This window comes from Vulpes vulpes, chromosome 8 (genome assembly GCF_048418805.1).
Source record: "Vulpes vulpes isolate BD-2025 chromosome 8, VulVul3, whole genome shotgun sequence".
Lineage (NCBI taxonomy): Eukaryota > Metazoa > Chordata > Mammalia > Carnivora > Canidae > Vulpes > Vulpes vulpes.
In genome coordinates, this window is record NC_132787.1 from 292,526 (window position 1) to 316,132 (window position 23,607).

General features: G+C 35.4%; 2 protein-coding genes across 2 annotated transcripts; one reads left to right on the plus strand and one right to left on the minus strand.

Moving 5' to 3' along the window:
• Positions 1-9,412: 9,412 nt before the first annotated feature.
• On the minus strand, positions 9,413-10,348 carry LOC112911286 (olfactory receptor 9S13-like). The gene has a single exon (XM_025987748.2). The coding sequence runs from the start codon at positions 10,346-10,348 to the stop codon at positions 9,413-9,415; it is 936 nt and encodes a 311-aa protein (XP_025843533.2).
• Positions 10,349-18,645: 8,297 nt separating this feature from the next.
• LOC112911308 (olfactory receptor 9K2-like) lies at positions 18,646-19,628 on the plus strand. Its single transcript, XM_025987781.2, has one exon. The coding sequence runs from the start codon at positions 18,666-18,668 to the stop codon at positions 19,626-19,628; it is 963 nt and encodes a 320-aa protein (XP_025843566.2). The 5' UTR covers positions 18,646-18,665.
• The last annotated feature ends 3,979 nt before the right edge of the window (positions 19,629-23,607 follow it).

A 23,607-nucleotide genomic window follows, 5' to 3' on the forward strand; every position in this document is an offset into this window, starting at 1 on the left:
TTGAATAATTCTCTAATGGTAGATGCAAGGATACCAAAGCTATTGTGCTTAATTCTAGAAATGCAAAAAAATTTTCATAAAATCATACAAAGGAAATTAAAGATGATGTCAAAATTTAACATTTTTTAAAATTGACATTTCACACAAGACATAAAATCTTGCTTTGAAATATACAGTTTTAATCTGTTTTATGCTCTGCTTGTGGATTAATAATACCCTCTTCTTCAATTCAGGGTATCTTTTTGTCTCCTTAGTAGTGTTTCTGCCTGAATATCCCCTGTAATTTTGTACCTTTGGAGAGACAAGAGGATGGAAGAGGTGATCTAATGAGGTCTCCTCCAGCCCAGTGAATGTTTCTTTGTAGAAACTGAAAGAAAATGCCCCTGAAGCTGTAGAGCCACCCTGCATGAGCATGCCTCTCCTGCACTAGGGTTTCTCACAGGCCTTGGACTGAGGCAGGTGACAGCAAATGGGAATTTAAGCAAGGCAAAGACAAAATCACCAGTGAATAAAGGAGTCCCTGATGGCCTGGGGAATGTGGCAGAGGAGTCCTGGTGCCCTTAGTTAGCTCTATTGCAAGCATTTCAAGTAATTACAGCATGGATTGGGTAGAAAGGAGTCCCTCAGAAAGAAGTAAGAATAAGTCAATTATGGGATGATAACAATGGCAGGCTGCACGTCCATCCCATGAGGCCCACATAGAAGAGACAAAAAGAATGGATTATATTTGCTCTTATTACTCACCTTGACTTAACTCTAGATCTCTTTTCATATATTCTTATTAGAAAAAAAAACTTGTTTTAAGATTGAGATAATATATTTTACATTCCTCAGTTTAATTTTTGCCTTCTTCAATCACACAGAATTTATCCACTGATGTTTTTACATGACAGCTCACAGTATTGTATTGTCTGGGTTCATTGTCCCTATTTTCTCATCAGATCTTACTCTGCTAAATGACTTCCAACTGAATAAAATACATTAGAGATGATGTTACCAGTGTATTCATAATTAATATCAATAATCAAGAGTACTAATAAGTAGGTCTGGGTCCCTGGTATACACTACCCATTCTAATGGGGAGAACTTCTCCCTGTTTCAGCTCCTGTTCTCAAACTGGTCTGCCACACTTTCCAGTGGATATCTGCTGGATATTTTTATTTTTTCTCTGCTGTTGTATATTTAGAAACCCCATTGTTGATTTGCTTTGTCCTACACAGTGGCTAATAACATTCAGGTCTTGAGACTGTTGGTGGTTTGTTCTCACTTTCTTGTACTTGGAGATTTGTAGCAGTGCATTTTCATCTAAATTTGTGGTAAAACTCCATGAGATTTGGTTTTGCTCTCTAGATATCTCTCTGTTTTCGTGTGGATGTTTAGGGAGATCCAATAACTACGCTGCCACTGCTACCCACTCTTCCTAGAAGCTTGTGTGGAAACCTGTCAAACATGATGTCTTCTCTGGTACAAGAACTGAACTGTAGTAGGCATTTTGGCCCCCAAAACTTTGCTCTCTAGTGCCATATCCATGGTTATGTTATATTACATAGCAAAAGAGGTTTGTATAGGAAATTAAGATTATTAATTAGCTGATTTTTAAGACTTTCTTAAATCTTTACTTTTTAAGTATTTCCCACTTTCTAGACTAAGAACCAAAGTGTGAGACTTGAAACCAATAAAATCTAGAAGAGAACACAGGTATTTATTTCTCTGATATTGGTCACAGCAAAATCCTTCTAGTCATGTCTCCTGAGGCAAGGCAAACAAAAACAAACAAGCAAACAAACAAAAAACTATTCATGTACATCAAAATAAAAAACTTCTGCACAGTGAAGGAAACAACCACCAAAACTAAAAGTGGGTACTGCATGGGAGAAGATATTTGCAAATGATGTATTCAATCAAGGATTATATTCAAAGTATAAAGAACTTATGAAACTCAACACACACACACACACACAAAATAAACCCCAAATAATTCAATTTAAAAATGGGCAGAAGATGTGGACAGACATTTCTCCAAACAGAACATACAAATGGCCAACAGACACATAAAAAGATGCTTAACATCACTCATCATCAGGGCAATGCAAATCAAAACCACAATGAGATATCACCTCACTCTTGGCAGAATGGTTAAAAAAAAATGCAAAAAATAACAAGTGTTGGCAAGGATGTGGATAAAAAGAAATCCTTGTGTACTGTTGCGGGAATGCAAACTGGTGCATTCACTGTAGAAGATAGTATGGAGCTTCCTCAAAAAATATAACTACTCTATGATCCAATAATTGCACTAGTGGGTATTTACCAAAAAAAATACAAAAACACTAATTCAAAGGGATACATGCACCCCAAGTTTATTGCAGCATTATTTATAATGGCCAAATTATGGTAGTAGCCCAAGTGTCTATGTACAGATAAATGGATAAAGAAGTTGTGGTATTTATATACCATGGAATATTATTCAGCCATAAAAAAGAATGAAATCTTGCCACTTGCAACAACATGGACAGATGTAGGGAGTATTATGCTAAGTGAAATGAGCCAGTCAGAGAAAGACAAATAACATATGATTTAACTTACACATGGAATTTAAGAAACAAAACAAACAAACAAACCAAAGAGGAGGAAAAAGACAAACCGAAAAGCACAGTTAACTAGAGAGAACAAATAGGTGGTTACCAGAGGGGTGGTGGGTAGAGGGATGGGTGAAATAGGTGAAAGGAACTAATAGTACATTTTTCTTGACAAGCACTAAGTAGTATATGGAACTGCTGAATCATTGTATGGGACATCGGAAACTAATATATACTGTATGTTAACTACACTGGAATTAAAATTTTTTTAAAAAAAGTAAAAATAAGGTAATATGTCCCATTTTCACTTGCCAAGATTTAAAGGTTTTCCCTCTCTAAAAAGTCAGCACTGCATTATGTACATTATCTACACGGTACAATTGTACTGAAGTAAACTTTTCTACCAAGATGCATTAGATGAAAGAGATGGCTCACCAAAAAAAAAAAAAAAAAAAAAAAAAAAAAGAAGGTGTGATTTCTTTAGGGAGTGTTGAAATACCTTTTTTTGAGGAACCTCTCCTCCATATGCCCAGGAAGGCTACACCTATTAGGAACCCTACTGTCACCTATTTACAAATACTCTGTGATGTTTAATTGTCAGAAACAAAAGATAATGAATAAAGGCAAACACTGTCTTGGAGAGTCTTATAATCTTGATCCAGTCAAATCATCCACGGTCATTGAAGACCTCTTTGTCTCTAGGGAGATAATCATTTGACCCTGAATTCTCTGCTGGTTCTCTCTGTGGAGAACATCTTATTGTTCAAAAGAGTTGCACAGTTGATCCCAGAACCAGGGAGGGGCTGTTCATTCAGACTGCTCCAAGGAACGACAGAGATGCATATATTTATAATTTTGTTAAAAGGAAATTAAGAATTGAGTGAATATTTTCTTTTAGCTGAAAATATGAATTAATTTGACTTGGACTTTTTAAAATTTCTTCCAAAAAGCATGAGGACTCTGTGGATGCCAATATGTGCCAATGGATGACAAAACAAAACATGACAGACATTAGGTTGTCTAAAATTTTATCAATTAAGTCAACACCTAACACGGGGGATCTTATTTTACTTACATTGCAAGAGACTTTCCCACCTTGAAGACTTCCAGAACAAATCATATTTAGTTCAATCACAGAATTATTATAGCGATTTTGATCACTGCAGATTTTTTAAATTTCTTGTAATCACATTTTTAACTATAATATAATTTATGTACATTATATTAGTTGTAGGTGCACGATGTAATAATTTAATGTGTATGTGTTAGAAAGTGATCACCACAGTAACTCTAGTTCAATTCCATCAACATAGAGGATTACAAATTTTTTTTCTTTTGCGATGAGAAATGTTAAGATCATTCTCTTGGTAACTTTCAAATATACTATATTATTAACTGTAGTCAATATGCTGTGCCTTATATCCCCAGGACTTATTTATTATATAACTGGAATTCTGTAGGTTTAAGCCATTTTGATCCATCTTGCCAACTACTTGTACCCCACCTCTAGCAACCACCAATCTTTTCTGTGTATTTTTGAGTTGTTTTTTAAAGATTCCACATGTAATTGATATTATATGGTATTTATCTTTCTCTGTCTGACTTATTTCACTTAGCATAATACCCTCAAGGTCCAACCATGTTGCTGCAAATGGCAAAATTCCACTTTTTTAATGACTGAGTAGTATTCCATGATACATAATATATTTACATATTTTTATATATTTATACATATGTAAAATTTTCATATGTTTATACAAATTTTCTTTATCCATTCATCCACTGAAAGACACTTAGGTTGTTTCCATATCTTGGCTATAGGAAATAATGCTACAATGTACATGATGATGTATATATTTTTTCAAGCTAGTGTTTTTGTATTCTTCAAATAAATATTCAGAAGTGGAATTACTAGATCATATGAAAAATCTACTTTCGATTTTTTGAAGAACCTCCATACTGTTTTCTATAGTGGCTGCACCAATTTACATTCTCACCATCAGTGCTCAAGAGTTCCCTTGCTCCACATGCCTGCCAACACATTATTTATTGTCTGTTTGGTAATAGACACTCTAACATTCTAACAGGTATGAGGTAATATCTTGTTGTGTTGGCTTCTTTTTAAGATTTAATGTATTTATTTGACAGAGAGAGAGAGAGGGAGAGCACAAGCAAGGGGAGTGGCAGGTGGAGGGAGAGGGAGAAGCAGACTCTCCATCAAGCAGGGAGCCTGACACGGGGCTCAATCCCAAGACCCGGGATCACAACCTGAGTCAAAGACAGATGCTTACTAGACTGAGCCACCTAGGTGCCCTCGTTGTCGTTTTGATTTACATCTCCCTGATGATTAGCAATATTGTGCAACTTTTCATGCACCTGTAGGTCATCTGTATTTCCATCTTTGGAAATTATGTATTCAGATCCTCTTCCAATTTTTTTTAAATTGAATTATTCTTTTACTATTGAACTGTATGTTCTTTTACTTTTACATATTTTGGATATGAGCATCTTATAGATGATCTGCAAATATTTTGTCCCAATCAGTAAGTTGCCTTTTCATTTTGTTAATGACCTCTTTTGCTGTGCAGAAGCTTTTTAGTTTGTTGTAGTTCCACTTGTTTATTTTTGCTTTTCACATCTTTGCTTTCAAATCCAGAAAATCAACACTGAGATCAATGCGAAGGAACTTACTGCATGTGTTTTCTTCTCGAAGCTTTAGAATTTCTGGTCTTATGTTCAAGTTAGTTTTTCTGTATTGTGTAAAATAATGGCACAATTTCAGTCTTCTGCATGTGGAAGTCCAGTTTCCCGAACACCATGTATTGAAAGGACTGCCCTTTCCCCATTGTATTACCTTGGTTCTGTTGCCACAATTTAACTGGTCATATATATGTCAAGTTTTTTTCTTGTGGATGAAATAGAAAATGCTGAGAACCAAGAGAAGCAACTCCTAACAGAATATGGTCTTCAGAGAATGAAACTATTCTTCAAAAAAAAAGGGGGGTGAGGGAATGAAAATGTTAACTTTCTTCCCTGAACATCAGACAGTTGGTGCAGGCACTTCATCATTTTTATCTGTAGGAAATTTAGGTTTAGTTTCCATTAGTGACTCTTCAATGTTTGATGAAAAGCAATGCATATGCAAAATTGACCATACCTAGGGAGACCCTTAGGTAAACTGATCATTAAAAAAAAAAAAAAAAAACCTGCCCTAAAATAACTGCTTTCCTGCTTTTTAAGCAGACGGGAAAAGAAATTTATTTTGGCTAGGAAAATAAAACAGATAGGACTGGACTTACTCTGACCAAGGTATAGGGTGACCTTGCCCATTTCCAGTTATTTCCAACCAATCTCCCTTACTCAGAACAATTAATACAGACATTTGGTGCTTTCTGAAAGTTTTTGTTAAGCCAATTTGCTTTTATGAAGGAACTGAATTAGCAAATGTTTTCACTACACTAAACAAAATATATCCAAAAAGAATTTTCCTTTAATGAAAAAAAGGTGAAAACTTAAAATAGCATTCGGTGTTTGTTTTGCAGCAAACCATTCTAGAGGCACAGCCAAGGTCCTTCCCGGGGAACTATACTCAGCGTCTCAGCATCAAGCCACCATAACTTTAACTTGTCTGTGAGCATCTGTGCTTCGTCTGAGTTTATTTTGTGCATCTGTTAGCAAGATGCACAAAATAAAGTATCATAAGGTATTAGAAAAATCTGAGAGTTTATTTTTTGGGTCTGAGAATGGTAAAAAATTATATTATATATATATGTTACATATCAATTGATGTTAATTGCTTCTTTGATTTATGCCATTTGGGCTTAGGAGAGGTTTTATAAGAATGCTCTGCTTTTGGATAGGAGGGTAAATCTGCAACTGAAAAATACTTTGCTCAATTACCCATTGTTCTAGAAGTTTCATGCTATCACAGGACCCAGATTCTTTAGATTTAACTGAAGCGCCCACGAGATGGCAGCAAACTGCGGTTGTAGCCAGGGTTTGCTTCTGGAGCCAGAACTCTCCAGAAATCCTGAGCAGTTCTGTACATCTTTGCCTGGATCATAACATTCTTTTTATTTTGCAATCTGTTTGCTCATGTTTTATATACTCTTTTTCTTTGCTTTTAAAGATTTATTTATTTCAGAGAGAGAGCAAGAGCGAGTGGGGTTGTGGCAGAGGGAGCAAATCCCCAAGCAGGCTCCCAACTGAACACAGAGCCCATGACCCAGGAGACCATGACCTGAGCTGAAACCAGGAGTCAGACACTCAACTGACTGAGAAACCCAAGAGCCTCTAGAACTGTTTTTCTTAGTAATTTTAATGTGTTTACAGGAAAGGAAATTTAATAAGTCAAAGAAACGCTAAGAAGGCTTTAGAAAGACTCACTGGAGAAAATATGGTCTTTGCTATGGAGACGTTCACTAGCTATTCCCAGAAACAAAAATAAAATTGATACATTTTAAAAGGCAATAGAAAAGATGAGAAAGCATAGAGGAATATATGATTCTCATAAATGTGAGTTGAGTTTTAAGAATTAAAATAATAGACTATTTTCCACATATGAGTATATAGGACACAGAATTTTAAATATCTGTAGAATTACAGTGATCTCATATTTCTTATACGTTAAATGATAAAATAATGTTTTCTGGAAAAAAAGATCATTCATTTCTAATATAAGAACAACTACAGGGCAATTATAATTTCACAAGCCTGCAAACCTACTATTCACAAAAGATGAGTTATAATAATTAGTTGTATCTTAAGATTTGAAAGATAAAAATGTGACACTTATTTGCTAAACATAGACAAAAGTGATGTGATATAGGCTTAAAGACAAAAATAGCTGAAATATTATTTTATCAAAAACACATAAAAAAGAGAAATATACATAAAACAAGAAAATATTACAATGAAAAAAGGAAGAAAAATAATAGATTATAATAATGAATGTAAATGAGATACACTACCCACAACTTAAGAAAATTGCATTTCTATTGGGGTAGGAGAAACTTGACTTATAAAATGTCACATTTATATAAAATGCCATATAAAAAAGAGAAAAATCAAAGTTAAGATAGACTAGATAAATTTTTTTTAAAAAGTCAAATGTGATCTTGATATTAAATAAGGTAAAATTCTGCATAAAGCACTTGTATATATAACAAGAAATGAATCTATATTAATGCAATATTTAATTAATTGTCATGTATTATATAACACAATAAAGCAAAAAGTATTGTAATGGAGAAAATGACCAAAACCACAAATGATACTTAAATACATTCAGTTTGTAATATATAAACAAAAATCAATGAAAATAGAGAGAGCTGAACATCATTATTAATACATTTGAGTTAACAAATACCTTTATGATATTAAAAAAACATGTAGGATAAAACTTTCACTGAACCAATGTCACATAAGTTTTACCTCTAAGGGCTTCAGAATCAGAAAGTTCTGTTTCAAAAAAAAAAAAAAAGTTATGTTTCAACCCTTGCCTTGATTGCTAGCTACTGACAATGTGAACTTGAGCACAGTACTTAATTCTTCTGAGATACAATTCCTATTCTTGGAGAATAATTACTACAGATTATACAGTTGATACATATAATGTCACCTTCACCATAAGTCTGATGTGAGGAGTAAGAAAACATATGTATATTTTATACAGCATCTGACATAATTAGTATTTTTACTTAATACCAACTCTTAAAGAAAGTACTAATTAAAAGTCTTCAAAAATTGACTGCTAAGTAAGACTTTAAATCTAATATTTAATTGGAAAAACTCTAAGCATTGAGAAAAATTTTAGTAATTTGAACTCATATAAAATAAAAACATAGTAATTTTAAAAGTTCTCCAAGTCCTAGAATTATCTGTTAGAAAATACAAGCTAATAAAGACTTGTCACAACAGCAACTAATACATAAAATATGTTTACTAAAAAATGTGTGGATCTCAAATATATAAATTCCATTACACTGCTAAAACTTATAAAAAAGATGATAATGATGATGGTAATAAAAATGCTACTACACAATACCACTAATTTATACTTTCTTGTGCTAAAAGCTTGAGTCATAGTATTTTATGTGACCTTACATCTGTGGAGTGAAGGAGATAAATTGATGGCTTCCATTCAGTCTTTAAACCACCCAAGGCCTTCAAACACCTGTGTGCAGTCACAGGACATGGACTTAGCCTGTGCTGTCTGATATCATCAGCAATAATAATAAACTTGCTCTTACAAATGAATATCATAAATAGATCAATTATTTACTAAATGCAATCCTGCTAAAATAGGAAATATTTTTCAAATGCAAAATATTTCTGAAATTCACTGATATAAAGTATTACTAGCTGAGACATTTTTTAAAACTATGTCACCCTACAGGGCATTAAAGCTTATTGGGCAACAAGCGTGTGATAACAGCATAAAATCAACAAGCAAATCCGTGGAACAAAAATACCTTGAATTATGATCTAGATTGCCTCAAATGGACTATATGAGCACAATACTAAACTTCATAAACCAACAGAAATTATTATTATTAAATAATAATGTTAAATAGCAACCCTTAATGTTTATTTTTTCTTTTACTATTTACTTCTTAAAGATTGAAATGAAGATATTATCACATCAGAAATTGAAAACAGATAATGCTTTCATATATTCTAAGCACAGAAACACCATTTTGTAACACTTAGAAAAACATCTGTTGCCATATATAAAAATATACTTGATAAACTAATTCTCCAAGTACAAGGATAACTGGGACGCTTGGGAAGCGACTGTGCCACTGCATCACGGTCTGACCCAGGGCAGGAAGGGATCACTTCCTGTGCAGCACTCTTCTCACAGCATCTTTCACGTCTCTGTTTCTCAGACTGTATATCAGAGGGTTTAGCATTGGGATGATGAGTGTGTAGAGCACAGCCACGACCTTGTTTTGCCCTGGGGAGGAGATGGCCCCGGGCTGGGCGTACATGAAGAACACGGTCCCATAGAACAAAGTCACCGTGGCCATGTGGGAGCCACAGGTGGAGAAGGTCTTACCCCTGCCGTGGGTGGAGGGGATCTTCAGGACAGTGGAGAGTATGTAAGCATAGGAAACCAGGATGACAGTCGTGGTGGTGACAATGATGAGGGCGGAGAGGATGAACAGCACCATCTCGTTCACAGACGTGTCTACACATGAGATCTTGATCAGGGCTGAGACGTCACAGAAGAAGTGGTCCAGGTGGTTTTCTCCACAGAAACGCAAGCTGAAGGTGAATCCTGTGTGGACCATGGAGTTGAGGCCTCCACAGATGTAGGAGCCAGTCACCAGCTGAGCGCACACTTTCTGGGACATGTGCACAGGGTAAAGGAGAGGGGAGCAAATGGCCGAGAATCGATCGAAGGCCATGACAGCCAAAAGAATGCTTTCAGTTGTGACAAACAGAGCAAAGAAGAAAAATTGGGCTGCACAGCCATTGTAGGAAATCTTCTTTTCATGAGACAGGAAGTTGGCTAAAGTTTTGGGAGCAATGACTGTGGAGTAGCAGAGATCTACATAGGACAAGTGTCTAAGGAAGAAATACATAGGCGTGTGAAGCCTCGCGTCCATCCTGATGACAATTATCATGCTGACATTTCCCACCACAGTGACCACGTAGACCAGCAAGAAGAATAGGAATAAGAGGATCTGTATGGCTGGAGCTGTTCTGAAGCCCAGCAGAATGAACTCAGTCACTCCTGAGGAATTCCGGCTCAGCTTGCTCTTCATGGCTGAGATGCAGGGGGAACTGGAGAGGTGGTAAACATGAAAGAAACGAGTGATCAGAATACTCATTTTAGTAAAAAAATAACTAAAACCAGCGTGGAAAAATTTCATCATGTTGTCCCCAATAAATGACAAAAAGCAATATCTGTTTTTTAAAAACAGACTGGTGTCTTTTAAGAAGTCTCTAAATGAACTAGGGGTGGTGGAAGGGGAGGTGGGCGGGGGGTGGAGGTGACTGGGTGACGGGCACTGAAGGGGGTGCTTGACGGGATGAGCACTGGGTGTTATTCTGTATGTTGGCAAATTGAACACCAATAAAAATAAATTTATAAAAAATAAAAAATAAATAAATAAAAAGAACTCCCAAAATTCAAGAGTAAGACACCAAAATTCTCCAAAAAATAAATAAATAAAAATTTAGCAATCCAAAAAAAAAAAAAAAGAAAAAAAAACAAAGATTCACATCCTATGGAAATGTCTTTTAAATTATAATAAATAAAAATCATCTTTATTGTTGTTGCTATGGTTTCACTAATTGTGACATTTTTTGAAGACAGACTGGGTCTATGCAAGGACATCAGAGTCAGTTTGGCCCAGTATCTATGATACATAGTTTCTTAAAAAAATTAAAAGTTAACAGAAATATGGGCTGATTCATTTTAGAAGGCAGAGGAATCATCAAAGTAACCCCTGGTAGGGCCTATCACCTAAAAAACGGAATTTAAGGAAACCTTAAATTTTATATAAAAATGTTTCTGGTTTCAACAGAAAATTTGAGGAAAAAAAAGGAAAGATGTAATTAAAGCAATCTCAAAAGGAATGTGCTGAGAATAAACAAATTAAATACAAAAGATATTGTAAGAAGGAACCCATTTCTTACCTTGTATGCCCTCTACTACATGTGAAGTTGTGAAGAAACAAGAGTATGAAAGGTGCCCCTGGTTTCACAGAAAGTCTTCCTGCCACACGGATCGCATTGCCTCCCTGTTCAGATCAGACTCCAGCTGCTAAGATGAGCAAGTCCCAGCAACAGTTGTAGGTTCTCTTCCCCTCTCTGTCTCTCTCTCTATCTCTCTGTCTTTCTCTGTCTCTCTCTGTCTCTGTATCTCTCTGTCTCTGTCTCTCTGTCTCTGTCTGTCTCTCTGTCTCTGTCTGTCTCTCTGTCTTTGTCTCTCTCTGTCTCTCTGTCTCTCTCTGTCTCTCTCTCTCTCCAGTCTATTATGCTTTCTCACTGATTAAAACCACCAGCAGACCTGGGATGGGTCCTAAGAGAAATCCTCTCCCGAGGAGGGAAGCCGAGTGGTGGCCATTCCCTCTGCAAGGTGTCCCCCAGGCACGAAGGTCTCTCTCGCCAGTAACGTCCTTTGTATCCGAATGCAGAAGAAAAATGAGAGAAGGGGTGATGCGCTAGGAGACTCACCAGGCCTTGGGTAGAAGGGCTCTCTGGGGGATACAAGAACTATCCTTCCAGTTAGTGAACAAAATAATAATGATAATTAAGCACATCTGGATGAGAAGTTCTTGACTCCTTGTTCAACTTGATGACCTACACAGAGGGAAATTCACTATTTTTCATCTGGGCAGATAACAACCCCCCACTCTGAGCAACTCGTTCTTTATCTCTACAGTTAATGCATCCTGCTGTGGTCGAAGGAAATGTGACCCAGAGGATAATCTGAACAGTCTGTTGAAGACCTGGGGGAACAGGGGGACTTGAAGTCACACAGAGCTTGGCAGAGCAGGCGATCGTACCTCCGTCTATGAATCAAGGCCCAGAAGAAGTGGCACCAAGGGTCCCAGAAGTGTGGGGATTGCTTCAAGAGTGAGCCTGGCACCTGGGCTAGACCCAGGGAGAGGAGCCCCAAGGGCACACTGGAAGAGAAAGGAATTCCCTGTCCTCACACCCTCAGTCCTTCCCTTGTGGGAAAGCAGTACCTCCAGGATCCTAGGGATCCGCCTACTGACTCCTGGTGATGTTGCCCTTGAGCTAGGACAACTTTTTTGGGTATTTCCTATGGCACAACTTTGGCGTGAACACATCCTTTTAGTTTTCCTTCATCTCAAAGTTCCTTATTTTCCCTTCAATTCTGAAGCCTGTTTATCCTGCACCTGCACCTTGGCTCCGTCTCCCCTCCTCTCTAAGGGCTTTAAAGACGTTGTTCCATTGTCTATGAATTGTTTCTGTCAAGTGTATGTTTAACTTTTTTTATTTTTTTTTAATTTATTTTTTATTGGAGTTCAATTTGCCCACATATAACATAACACCCAGTGCTCATCCCTCAAGTGCCCCCTTCAGTGCCCGTCACCCAGTCACCCCAACCCCCCGCCCACCTCCCTTTCCACCACCCCTTGTTCGTTTAACTTTGATTTGCTTCTATGTAATGGCTCTTCTCCCCTCCAACTACTTTGACAATGTTCCTTTTTCTACTGCTCTTTAGAGTTTATTCTGAAGTGCTTTACTTGGTTTTCTTTCTGTTTATCCTGCTTGGGATTTTGCACCTGTCCTTGCATCTATGTGATTAGATTTGTCATCAGATATGAACCATTTTTTGCCCATTATACTTACTACTTTTCTGGCCCCTCTTCTTCCAGTTACATGAGTTCTATCTTCTCAGTTGTCACTGAATGCCTGTCCATTATTTTTCCTCGTGAACTCAGTCTTAGGTTTGGTTTGTTTCTCTTGCTATGTATTCAAGTTGAAAATATTTTCCTCCTGATGTGTTTCCTTTCCTCAGCAATTACAGTCATTCCCTGTGTATTGTACAATCTCTGAAAATAGTTGGTTCGTTTCTCCAGAGTTCAGTTTTTTTTCACAGAAGGCAAACCTTCTAGGAATTGTTCTTTCATAAGTAGATATCAGCACATCTTAAATTCATTATTTTTGAAATATTAAATGACATTTACATTTTTAGGGTAAACATATGTTTCAGAGATTTTATTATTCTTTATATATTAATATATTTTGTTAATATCCTGTTTAATGCTTTGGGAGTTAAATTTATGAAACAGATTTAGCTATAATTTTTATTTTAATTTGTATATGAGACTTGTGACAGACTCTTAAATATAGCTAGGAAATACTGCCTTTGTGATGATTCTTGTTTAAGTAAGAATGATCTTGCTTCTTTCCTTTTTTAAGATTTATTAATTTTACAGAGTGAGAGTATGTAAGTGGGGAGGGGCAGAGGGAGCGGGTGAGAGAGAATCTCAAGCAGACTCCCCACTGAGCACAGAGCCCAACATGGGGCTCAATCTCATGACCCTGAGATCATGACCTGAGGTGACATTAAGAGACGCTTAACCAACTGAGCCATCCAGATTATCCAGTCTTGCTTCTTTCTTAAATGCTTAGCAGTAAACACTAGGAAAGCCAATTGGAAAAGAATATTTCTTCATTAAAATATTATTATTAGAATTTAATTTTTATGGTAGACATTTTAAAATTTATATATTTCCTTTATACATCATCTTGATATATTTAAAATATTTTTATTTTAATAAATAAACAATTTTTTGGTAAGAATATTGTTTATTATAAAATTGAACCCCTGAGCAGGGGTTAGGAGCATAGAATTCACATTTAGTCAAAAATCTGTATATAACTCTCAATTCCCCTAAAATGTAGCTAATACTAATAGTACTAATAGCTTCCTGTTGACTATAAGCCCTACTGATAATACATTTTATTAACATATATTTTTGTGTTATATGTGTTGTATACTGTTATCTTACTAAAATTAGCTAGAGAAAAGAAAACATTATTAAGAAAATCATATGGAGAAGGCAGTACAGTTATAGCACTATACCATATTTATTGAAAAGGATCTACATTGAAGTGGACTCAATGCAGGTCAAACCTGTGTTGTTCAAGCGTCAACTGCATATATACTTTTAAATATCAGGAGTAGCTATATATTTTTAAATATTGGGAGTATCTATCCCCTTTACATTCCTGATACTTGTTATTTAATTTTGCTGTTCTTCCACTGTCATATCAGTGAGGGTTTTATACATCTTACTCGTCTTTCCAAGAATCAATGTTAAGCTATGTGATCACCTCACACCTGTCAGAATGAATGAAATAAAAAATTAGTAACAACAAGTATTGATGAGGATGTGGGGAAAAAGGAACGCCCTTGCGCTGTTGGTGGGAATGCAAACTGGTGTGACCACTGTGGAAAATGGTATGGAGGTTCCTCAAAAAGTCAAAAATAGAACTACCTTATGGTCCAGTAATTGCAGTACTGGGTATTTACCCCAAAAATACAAAAACACTAATTCAAAGGGATACACTCACCCCTATGTTTATTGCAGCATTATTTATAATAGCCAAATTATGGAAGCAGCCCGCGTGTCCATCAATAGATGAATGGATAAAGAAGATACGGTCTATATATACAATGGAATATTACTCAGTCATTTTACAAAGAATGAAAACTTGTCATTTGCAATGACATGGATAAAGCTAGAGTATAATGCTAAGTGAAATAAGTCAGTCAGAGAAAGACAAATACCCTATGATTTCACTCATACATAAAATTTAAAAAACAAAACTAAGGGGCAAAGGAAAAGAGAGAGAGAGAAGAGAAACTAAGAAACAGTCTCTAACTATGGAGAACCAACTGATGTTTACCAGAGGGGAGGTGGCTGGGGGGACGAGAGAGATAAAGGATAGGGATTAAAGAATGCAGTTATCCATGATAAGCTTTGAGTAAGGTATACAATTGAGGAATCACTATATTGTACTAAAATAGGTACTAATCTGAAACAAATATAACCGTGTAAGTGAACTATACTGGAATTAAAATTTAAGACTTCATAAAAATACTAGAAAGCCTACCAGAAAAAAATGTTAAGCCATTTAAATATCCTATGCAGTCCATATTTTTTCTATTTCAAGAATTTTTATATATATTAATTACTGTCTTTTATTTTTTTGTTTTAACTTGCTGTTTTCTCTGTCACTATATTAAAACAGAAGAATAGTGTAGATGTCCCTGTTTTACTTGTTTATAATATTTATCTATAATGCTTTGTGTATATATATATATATCCCTTTTAGTACTTATTTTTCTGTATTGCAGAGGTTCAGATATAATTTATTATTTAGTTCAAACTAAGTCAAAATTTAATTTGATTTCTTTCTGATCCATTGAGTTTTAGGAAGTATTTTTAATGTCCACACCATAGAGTCTTCTCAATTAATTAACTAGTTGTTATTGATTTTCTATATTAAGCAGACCATTATCAAAGAACATGTGCTGAATAATTTCAATCACTGATTCTGTTGAAGATTTCTTTATGTCCCATCTATTTTGAGTAGCAGTTAAGTGTTCTTCTGTATTTTAAGCACTAGTATATTTTTATTGCTAACACCATTCTGGGAAGTGGAATTATAAGAAAAAATACATTGGATTCTGGTACATGTATTTTTACATGTTGGAAAGCCAATTACAGATTGGATAGCCAAGCTCTACTCCATGTACTTTTTCTTTTGTACTTTTTTTATTGGAGTTCGATTTGCCAATATGTAATATAACAGCCCCATCAAGTGCTCATCCCATCAAGTGCCCCCCTTAACCCCCCTCACCCAGTCACCCCATCCCCCCGCTCACCTCCTCTTCCACTACCCTTTCTTCATTTCCCAAGTTAGGAGTCTCTCATGTTCTGTCTATCTGATTTTTCCCACTCATTTTCTCCCCATGTGCTTTCTAATTGGAGTTGTTGGAAAGTTCAAACATCTCCTGCTACTAGGGTTCTTGGCACAGATTTTGCTCTACCAATGAGATCCACACAAATTCAGAATTTGAAAGGCTACAGGGAGTTGGGGATCATTTTCCTGTTCCTTTCAACATTTCTAACAAGGAAATGTCATCTTAAGAAGGTTGTGTAGGGAAGCCCGGGTGGCTCAGTGGTTGAGCGTCTGCCTTCAGCTCAGGGCGTGACCCCGGGATCCCGGGATCGAGTCCCACATCGGGCTCCCTGCATGGAGCCTGCTTCTCCCTCTGCCTCTGTCTCTGCCTCTGTGTGTGTGTGTGTGTGTCTCATGAATAAATAAATAAAATCTTTAAAAAAAAAAACAAAAAGTTTGTGTAAACATGTGTGTTATTTTCTGCAGCATCACTGATTCCCCAACCTCCTAGAGAAACTATTTTGAAGGATGAGGAAGGAGTGACATCTTTTTGCTTCCATGTATCTGACCCCTGGACCACAGTTAAGGTGCCGTATTTTTAAAAGTATCCACTGGTAGCCTCTTTGGGAATTTACTATATTGCTCGAAGGGTCATTATGAGTATCACCCAGAAGTTCCTTCAGCTTTTCTAAATTTGACAGGCCTGTTTACTCTTCCTACACCAACCAAACTTTTACTAATACTGCATTATAATAAGGAAAAGCTCTGACTCCACATATTTTGCTATTTACACACTAAAAAAAAAGAATATTTCTAAATATATTCTAGAAATAATTTTTAGTTAAAAAGGAGATTTTTTTTAGAAATATAATTACAATTAAATTATGGAAATATTTAGGGGAAATGGTATCCTAATAATATTATATTCATTAAATAGAGTAATATGTCTCTGGTTTTACTCTAGTCTTTTAGGCACACATAGCTATTGAGGATTTTTAAATACAGATCATTATCTTTTATATACTTACCAAAAATTTTTTAAATGATTTTTTGAATATTACCATTTCTTCCATTATATTTTCTATTTAGTATTTAAACATAAGAAATCATAGAAGTAGCAAAACTTTATCTGACTTTGTGATTTAGAGGGCATTTGTCCTATCATGAAATACGTCTACCTCAGGAAATACAAGTAACTCATAATTTGGAGTTAATTTCTATCCTTTTTCTTAAAGCATAGCAAATGCAATTTATTACATGATCTAATATATTTATTCATCTAAAGCTTATCTCATATAGCACAAATGTTTAGCTGTTTCCTTATGCCCACCAATATGTATGCTATGATAATTACCAGAAAGTTTTTCTTTATCGGTGAAGAAAATAAAGTCCAGAGAAATTTCCCAAAGGATACACACAACCAGAGAAGAAAAGTTCCTTGTATTGGGACTAATAGATTACTTGCTTATTTCTGAGGTTACTGCGGTCTTCATGGACAACCGCCCTTGAGCCTGCACTCCTATCTCCATAATTGACTTTATCATTACTCCTCTCCCAGAGGAATTCAAAACAGATGGTGAGCAAAACCTCAATGTTGAAAAATCCTGAAGAAAGTTCTCAGAAGTAAAATGAGTAAGACCATCACAATTATTGCTGATAACAACCTGGAGACCCAAGATTGTTACGGTTCTTAAATATCCATGGTTATTCCATTATCCTTAATTTAAGAAGTATAAGGCATAATAGAATTCAAGAAAGGAATATATTCCTTTATATATTCCATAATATATTATATTAATATATTCCTTAATATATTCCATATTCGGTTAGACCTTTTCTTTGAAACAGAGAAAGAAGCTGATGAACATTTCAATCCTTACATGACAATGAATGACTTTTTATCAATACTGCATCAGTTTGAGAGCTTGCACTTTTTAGTAGGGAAGTACACTTAAGGAAAAAAAAAAAATATATATATAATGAGACAATAAAAATGCATTTATTTGGGGGGAATAGCCTTGACCTGAGATAATGAGCATATATTTGGAAAGAGCTTTAGAAAATATTACCTAGGCTTAGTGACTGTGTTGATGTTATTCATTTTAATATAATAATAACTTCTCATTTTTTTATTCTATTTTCAAAGATGGCATTGTAATAATGGAAAGCAAATAGATGGAGGTAAAAGGTAAAAGTATTTCTAAATTTATTTCTAAATAATTAATTTATTTCTAACTCTCATTTAATGATACAAACACTGAAGACAATCATAATGGCTATAGCATTATCATATAGATTATATGAACTCCTCATATCTTAGGTTATATATAATACACTTATTTTGGATAAAGATGATTATTTAACTATAAATATATTGGGAATAGAAATTCAAAATGTGACTAAAATTAGACAACATATTAATTATTTTCTTGGTAAATACTCAGTAAAATTATTTAAATACAATAATGCATTAGTTGCCTTCACTACTTCATTGAGTAACAGTCTCATGGACTTAGTATTATCTAATCTAAGTTCCTGATTATTCCTGACATTGACATAGTTTTATAAGCAATATTTAATTAACATGTAAATTATTTATTTTACATTTAAGAGAGTATTTAAGTCACTGGAAACAAAGTCCAGAGGTCATTGGCTTATTGATCCCTGTGCCTCTCACAGGTTTCTGCCATGGGTGACAGGGGAACCAGCAATCGCTCAGAAGTGACTGACTTCATTCTTGTAGGCTTCAGGGTCCGCCCCGAGCTCTACATTCTCCTCTTCCTGCTCTTCCTGCTGGTGTATGCCATGATCCTGCTGGGGAATGTTGGGATGGTGGCCGTTATCCTGACTGATCCCAGGCTGAACACACCGATGTACTTCTTCCTGGGCAACCTCTCCTTCATTGACCTCTTCTATTCCTCTGTAATTGCCCCCAAGGCTATGATCAACTTCTGGTCTGAGAGCAAGTCCATCTCCTTTGCAGGCTGTGTGACCCAGCTCTTTCTCTTTGCCCTCTTCATTGTGGCTGAGGGGTTTCTCCTGGCTGCCATGGCTTATGACCGCTTCATTGCCATCTGCAACCCACTCCTCTACTCCGTCCAGATGTCAATGCGCCTCTGCATCCAGTTGGTGGCTGGTTCCTATTTTTGTGGCTGCTTCAGTTCTATTCTTTTGACCAGTGTGACATTTACTTTGTCCTTTTGTGCCTCCCGAGCCATCGACCACTTTTACTGTGATTACCGTCCACTTCAAAGGATTTCTTGCTCTGATCTCTACTTTCATAAGATAGTTTCTTTTTTCTTATGCAGCATTATTATTTTGCCCACCATCATTGTCATTCTCGTGTCCTATATGTATATTGTGTCCACAGTTCTAAAGATAAGATCCACTGAGGGACGTAAGAAAGCCTTCTCCACTTGCAGCTCTCACCTAGGAGTCGTGAGCGTCCTGTACGGTGCCATCATTTTTATGTATTTCATCCCTGACAGATTCCCTGAGCTGAGTAAAGTGGCTTCTTTATGTTATACATTAGTCACTCCCATGTTGAATCCTTTGATTTACTCCCTGAGAAACAAAGATGTCAAAGAGGCTCTGAGAAAGATCCTGGGGAAAAAGATATTTTTATTTAATTCCATCTTAACAGTGATATAACTGAAAGATCTGGATATTATGACAATTTGCAAAATTGATATTATGACAATGCAAAGAATGCACCCAATGATTTTGAAATATTTAATTTCAAAAAGTTTATTTATTGAATCCCATAGCCTTACAGCTGAAGAATACATTTGGTCTATATTTTGCCTGCCTATAGATTTTGTAGTGGAATGGCTTTCTCCATACTTCATCTTCATTTGGGTAAGGATTATGATTGCCATGTAATTTGATTTCAGGGAAAATATATTCCAAGTTTTGCTGGCAATCTAAGGGTGATGCTGGGATGTAGTGTTTATTTTGAGTAACAAATATTATATAGTGTATATATCTGGTAGCTGTAACAAAATCTGATATAATAAGACAGAACAAATATCAGATTTACTGAAGAAATCTTTTTGAGTACTGGATGAGAGAAATGGATACTCTAGAGCTTACAGAATCCTAAAGGTGACATGTGAGCCAGTCAATGATCCAGAAGTTGAATGACTGACAAACTTATTTAATGGTTTCTCTGACTTAGATCAATTATTCTTGTAAATCCTCCATTTTCACAAGAAAATTGTAATGAAAATGAACCAAAAATAATGATAATTAATTCTTTTATTATGTATGGCTTAGTGATAATTAATTCATCACACTGGTAATTATTGAATTTTAATGCACCCTTTGCTCTATGACTTTCCCTACATATAAATAATTTCAGTACTTAGCTCATCATGAAATCAGGGACTAGAGAACTGAAATGCTATATGGAAACCCAGTGAAAAAGACATTTATAAAAGTACAAAAATAGTGCAACCTCTTAAGGGAGTGGCCCTAATGGTCAAGGAACACTTCCTAAGCACATTTTTAAAATAAATAGCTTTAAGCAACATGAAATAGTTAGGTTTTTGTGCAAAGGGAGAAAACCATATGGTGAACTTCATGAAGTTTATAAGTGATTTGTAATGCACAAGACAAAGGGTGAGGGATGAGCCTTAAAAGGAAACTTATGGAAATCATGGAGACCTCTATGTCAAGCCAAGAAAGCTGACTTTTATTCTGTAGACAGGGTATGGGCATTGGAGATTTTAAGGAAGATAGCACTGTGTTCAAATTGGCATTTTACAAAAATCATACTGGTAGCTTTGTGGAAGATAAATGTTCACAAGGAGAAGATAGTAATCCCAGGAAATGTTTGGTCGTCCAAGTAATAGATTATGATGGCTTTACCAAAGGCAGTCTTATTAGTAAAGAAGAGACTATCTTTAGAGCGGTAGGTAAAGTCTGCTGAATATTGACCAATGGTTGATAAAATGAGAATGAGGTAGAAAAATAATGACTTCTCTGAGCATCTCTGACTCAATGCTTCCTCATAAATGAGGAAGAAAGTATAAAGGTAATAACAGTTTATGGTTAACTTAAGAGTTAAGAAAATAAGCTCAGGTGTCAGACTGAGCGTTCAAATTCTGTTTTTGCCAATGTAAATTTAGGCTAGTTACATACTATCTCCACATTGTTATTTCCTCATGTAAAATAGGCTATCTACATCTCAGAGTTACTGGAATGATTAAATTCTATGAATCTCTTATAAATTTGTTAAATCCACATTTAACAATTGCCAGATTTGCTCTTTCCTCCTGCTTTCAACACTATTGATGTTAAGTCTGAGAGAGGAAAACTATAACTTTCTCTGCCCTTTTCCCTTCACTATCTGCCATGAAGCATCCCCAAAGTCTCCTAGCATATCCGTTTTCATTTCCATAGGCAGAGTTTGAGAAACTGCCTACTACGCTGTCATTTCAATTTTACCTTTCTCTCTGCCGAGAACTAATGGAAAAGATTGTAAAATGACCAAAAAGGCAACAGAACCTCCGATTAAATGCAAAATAGTATCTTATCATCAAATGTGATACTTATTCATCTCTCTACTGATGTCTTTCTCTTAAGAACCCTCTCTTATACTTTAACAAATGCCATCTCTTTAATTAACCTTTTATAAATACAGATTTCTGGGGGAAACAGGGGACTCACTAAATGGAAAAACTTCCTGAAGGTTTTCAAATACCTGCTCACTGTGCTAAGGTTGTGCCTGTCTGTCTCCTGAGATGAAGCAGAAACCTGTCAGGTTGAAAGGGGCATAGTTTACTAATCCTCCCTTGGAAATAAAATGCAGATACCCTCGGGCAACACCCTGAGGCTTATAATGGAATAAGTATGAAATGGTTCCTAACTTTAAATTTTGTCTATTGGATATGAGTAATTCTTCATCAAACTGAGAAAAACGACTGTAACAATAGTGTTGACTGCAAGGGAGAACAGTGCTCTTCTACATGCACCATGTGCTGCATCCCCCACAACCATCACCAGACATACACACACGCATAAAAGCAAACATTAGCATGTTCTCTTTCTTGCTCTCACTCCCGACACGTGTGTGCACACAGACACACACACACCAGGATATCTTTGAGAGGAACACCAAGAAACATCACTAGATATCGCATTCCCTAGAACAATATATATCCAGTGTCATCCAGTTAACTTAGAAGAGAATCCTCAGGCTGAAGTAGAAGCTAACAGGCCTCGTATACAGACCTCACCATTAGAAGAAGTGCACAGTAATTTCTCAATGCTGAGTTTTTTTCTTTTTTTCCCCAGCATCAAGAAATTTCTGTATTACTACAGGAATTGCATTCAGGTATACTCTGTTCTCACTCCTGTTTGGAAATTACTCCTCTCATTTTCCTTTGATTCAAGGTGGATGCATGAGCTTTACAGTGTAAGTTCTGGAAACAGGGATATATTAAAGAGGAGAAATAACATATAAAAATGTTAATATATAAAAAATAAAATAAATAAAAATGTTAATATAAATTAATCAATACAGAAATGCATAAATACATACACATGTACATATAATTCTCTGAATTTATATAGATGCATTATAGGACTGCTTATAAGTGAATCAAAGTTGTAGTAAGGTCATGCACAACGTTATTTTAATAATATATAGATAGCATTTTGATTTTGTAATTACATGATTTTAATACTACCCTTGCCCATCAGGAACTTCTTCAAACTCATCTAATGACTTTCCATTGAATTTATAATTATCGCCAATTTTTGTGTCAACAACTAGTAAAGTTTTCTTAACTTAAATGAAAGTATTTTAAAAAACAAAAAATAAATGATAGTGGTGGTGAATCCTCACTCAACTACTGCTACACTAACAACTATATTAAAAGCTATAGCCTACTTTTATGATTGAGCTTTTTTATATGATAAATATCTTCTATGTCTTCAATAGTTTCCTGTTTTTAGGCCAAAATTAAATCTTGAATAAAAAAAGACATTTCTGAATCATTGCTTTTAAATTAATCTAAAAATGAAGATCTGTCCAATTCTTTTTTCAACCAGTGTATTGAGAAATAGTTGGTGAAAAAATAAGCTATATTCATTCAGAGGATACAATTCTGGGTTTTGGCAGTTTCGTACATCAATGAAACTCTCACCACAATAAGATACAGAACTTTTTTTGTTAAGGTTTATATATATATATATATATATATTCATTTAAGTAATCCCTACACCCAACATGGTGCTTGAAATCACAATCTCAAAATCAAGGGTCACCCACTCTTCTGACTGAGGCATCCAGGCACCACAAGATAAAGTACTTTTCCATCACCTCCAAATGACTTATCATGCCCCCATGTAGATTATGCCTCCTTCCAACCCCATTCCCAGATAATCAGTGATCTGTTTTGTTTTGTGTTTTTTTTTGCATATCTGTCTATCATCTATCTACCTATCTATTGAATCTGCATATGATATGCACTCTTTTCTGGCAGGCTTCTTTAACTGAATAAAATGAATTTGTAATTTGTTCACAAATTTGTCCTGTGTGTAAGTAATTCATTCTTTTTATTACTCAGTAGCATTTCATTTCCCATTGTAGACATCTACCAAATTTTATTTATGCACTCTTAAA

Bases quoted from the DNA above. Each gene is read 5' to 3' on its own strand.
- LOC112911308 (XM_025987781.2), top strand. From the start codon at position 18,666: ATGGGTGACAGGGGAACCAGCAATCGCTCAGAAGTGACTGACTTCATT.
- LOC112911286 (XM_025987748.2), bottom strand. From the start codon at position 10,348: ATGAAGAGCAAGCTGAGCCGGAATTCCTCAGGAGTGACTGAGTTCATT.